At 46.2% G+C, this 2,101-nt stretch overlaps 1 protein-coding gene across 1 annotated transcript in view; it reads right to left on the bottom strand.

The window, feature by feature from the left end:
* FKBP9 (FK506 binding protein 9, 63 kDa) overlaps nucleotides 1-1,759 on the bottom strand; it is a 12,092-nt gene extending 10,333 nt beyond the window's left edge. The window contains exons 1-2 of the mRNA XM_010013724.1: nucleotides 1,614-1,759; nucleotides 838-1,027 (exon numbers count right to left, since the gene is read on the bottom strand). Coding sequence (XP_010012026.1) covers nucleotides 838-1,027; nucleotides 1,614-1,701 — 278 coding nt within the window. The 5' untranslated portion in view covers nucleotides 1,702-1,759. The remainder of the gene's footprint in view (nucleotides 1-837; nucleotides 1,028-1,613) is intronic.
* Nucleotides 1,760-2,101: the final 342 nt, after the last annotated feature.

The raw sequence follows: 2,101 nt of genomic DNA on the forward strand, positions 1-2,101 counted from the left end.
TCCCAAGGAACAAGGGATGGGACAAGAGGAACCGGCCTCAAGCTGCCCCAGGGCAGGTTTAGCTGGAGCTGAGGAACAATTCCTTGCCCAGAGGGTGCTCAGGCATTGGAACAGGCTGCCCAGGGCAGTGCTGGAGTCACCGTCCCTGCGTGTTCACACCCCAGGTAGATGAGGCCTCAGTGCCAGGGGTTAGTGGTGGCCTTGGCACTGCTGGGGAAGGGCTGGACTTGGTGATCTTAAAGGTCTTTTCCAACCTCATTGATTCTGTTATTCTATGCTATAACTCACAAGTTGCTGCTGCAAAGATCCTGCTCCTTGGTTTACCAAGGAAGGATTGGCAGTGTTTTCCAGAGTGCTTAGCTATTTCAGGAGCCTAATAGAGGTTTTGAAAAGAGGCTCACAAACCTAATGGCAGCTGTTATTAAACCATTATCTTCCACCAAACTTCAGTGAAGTCCACATGCTGCAAACTTAAAATCTCAGCATGAAAGTTTTAGCAGCTCAATTTCATTACAAACTCCGCTTAGTTTATAAAGCTTGTTCTGATTTGAATAGCTATGCTGCAGGGGTTATAGAAAGTTTGAGCTGATTGCAATAAACAGTGACCTTGGTTTGTAATGCCCATGAAAAAACAATGTGCTGTTTTACTGGTTGGAGTCAGTACCTCTGTCTACAACCTCTAAATAAGTTTCTGACACTCAGATGCTAGCTTTCATTTCCTGTGTTTCTCAGCAATTAGCATTAAATGTTACACCAGTGAAGAAGGAGTCAATGATGGGTTTAAGAGACATGAGATACCTATTAAAATACACAAAGACACACAACCCAGCCGCACACCTTGAATCAAACAGGGTCCCATCAAGGAATGTTCCATTGTAATGGTATCGTACGAAGTCAGACACCTGGACTGTCCGAGGACACTTCTCAGGTTTGAAGTAAGTCTGAACCTGCACTTCATCCTCCGAGTTCCAAAGATCTATCAGAAGCACGTCGAAATGGAGCACAGCATTGGGGGGTATCACACCAGCTGCAAAAGCCAAACACAACCACTTTCATTTCCCTTTTTCTACAGGGCATCAGCAAAAAGGGAACATAATCCATGCATATCCTAAAAAAAAGGCACACTGCACACCTTACTCCTTGTAATGCTTATATCCCCCTGGCCCCTTCTCACTGTTGCAGCTACTTAAGGAGCAGTATCTAGCAGCATGAACTGTTATCAAACATGTTCATCGGGCAGACTGATCTTGATTTAGCATTTGTTGCCTCTGTTGAGCCTGTAGAGCAAGGCTGCTTCTGGCACTGACAAGACCTTGTGCAGCACTGCCATGCCAAACCACAGTAAGTATTTAACATTGAGGTAGGTATATACCAATGGTGAACTTCAGTAGCAAGCTTCATTTGCTGAAGGTCCTGTAAAGTCAACAGCTCTTCCTTCAGCATGCAGGGGGAGCGTGGAGATAATAGCGAGGCTTAACAAACACCCCTGAGCAAGGGAGAACCCCTCTGAAACTCACTACTTGCCATTTCTGCTCTTCTGTGTCTCCATTCTCTATGTGCTCTGCTGAATCCCATGCACAACCAGCTCCCTGCTGGCCCCGTGCTGTACTTACAGACACCTTCGCTTCCATAGGCGAGATTGGGGGGGATCTGCACGAAGCGCCGCTCGTTCACGCACATGCCAACCAGAGCTTGGTCCATCCCAGCAATAAGTTGACCTTTTCCCACAAACACGTTGAATGTGGATCCTCTGTCATAGCTAAAGGGGGAAGAGAGGGCAAAAACATTAGCAGTTCATTTTGGGCTTGGAGCAAGCTGCTCTAGTGGAAGGTGTCCCTGCCTGCAGCTGGATGAGCTTTAAGGTCCCTTCCAACCCAAACCTTTCTACCATTCCACCACTTTGGTGAGTAATACCACAAAAATGAGTTTGGGACTTTCTGTGGGAGAAGAGGAAAAGGGAAAAGGTGCCTTTTCAAATACTAGTTGTGAGATTGGCCAGTGGTTATTTATTTTCTCCAGCTGGTTACTTATTTTCTCCTCCACATTCCCAGCTCTCACTTAAAGCATAGAGACATTCTTTAAACAATAACTTTGCCTGAAC

This window comes from Nestor notabilis, unplaced genomic scaffold (genome assembly GCF_000696875.1).
Source record: "Nestor notabilis isolate BGI_N333 unplaced genomic scaffold, ASM69687v1 scaffold29200, whole genome shotgun sequence".
Taxonomy (NCBI): Eukaryota; Metazoa; Chordata; class Aves; order Psittaciformes; family Psittacidae; genus Nestor; species Nestor notabilis.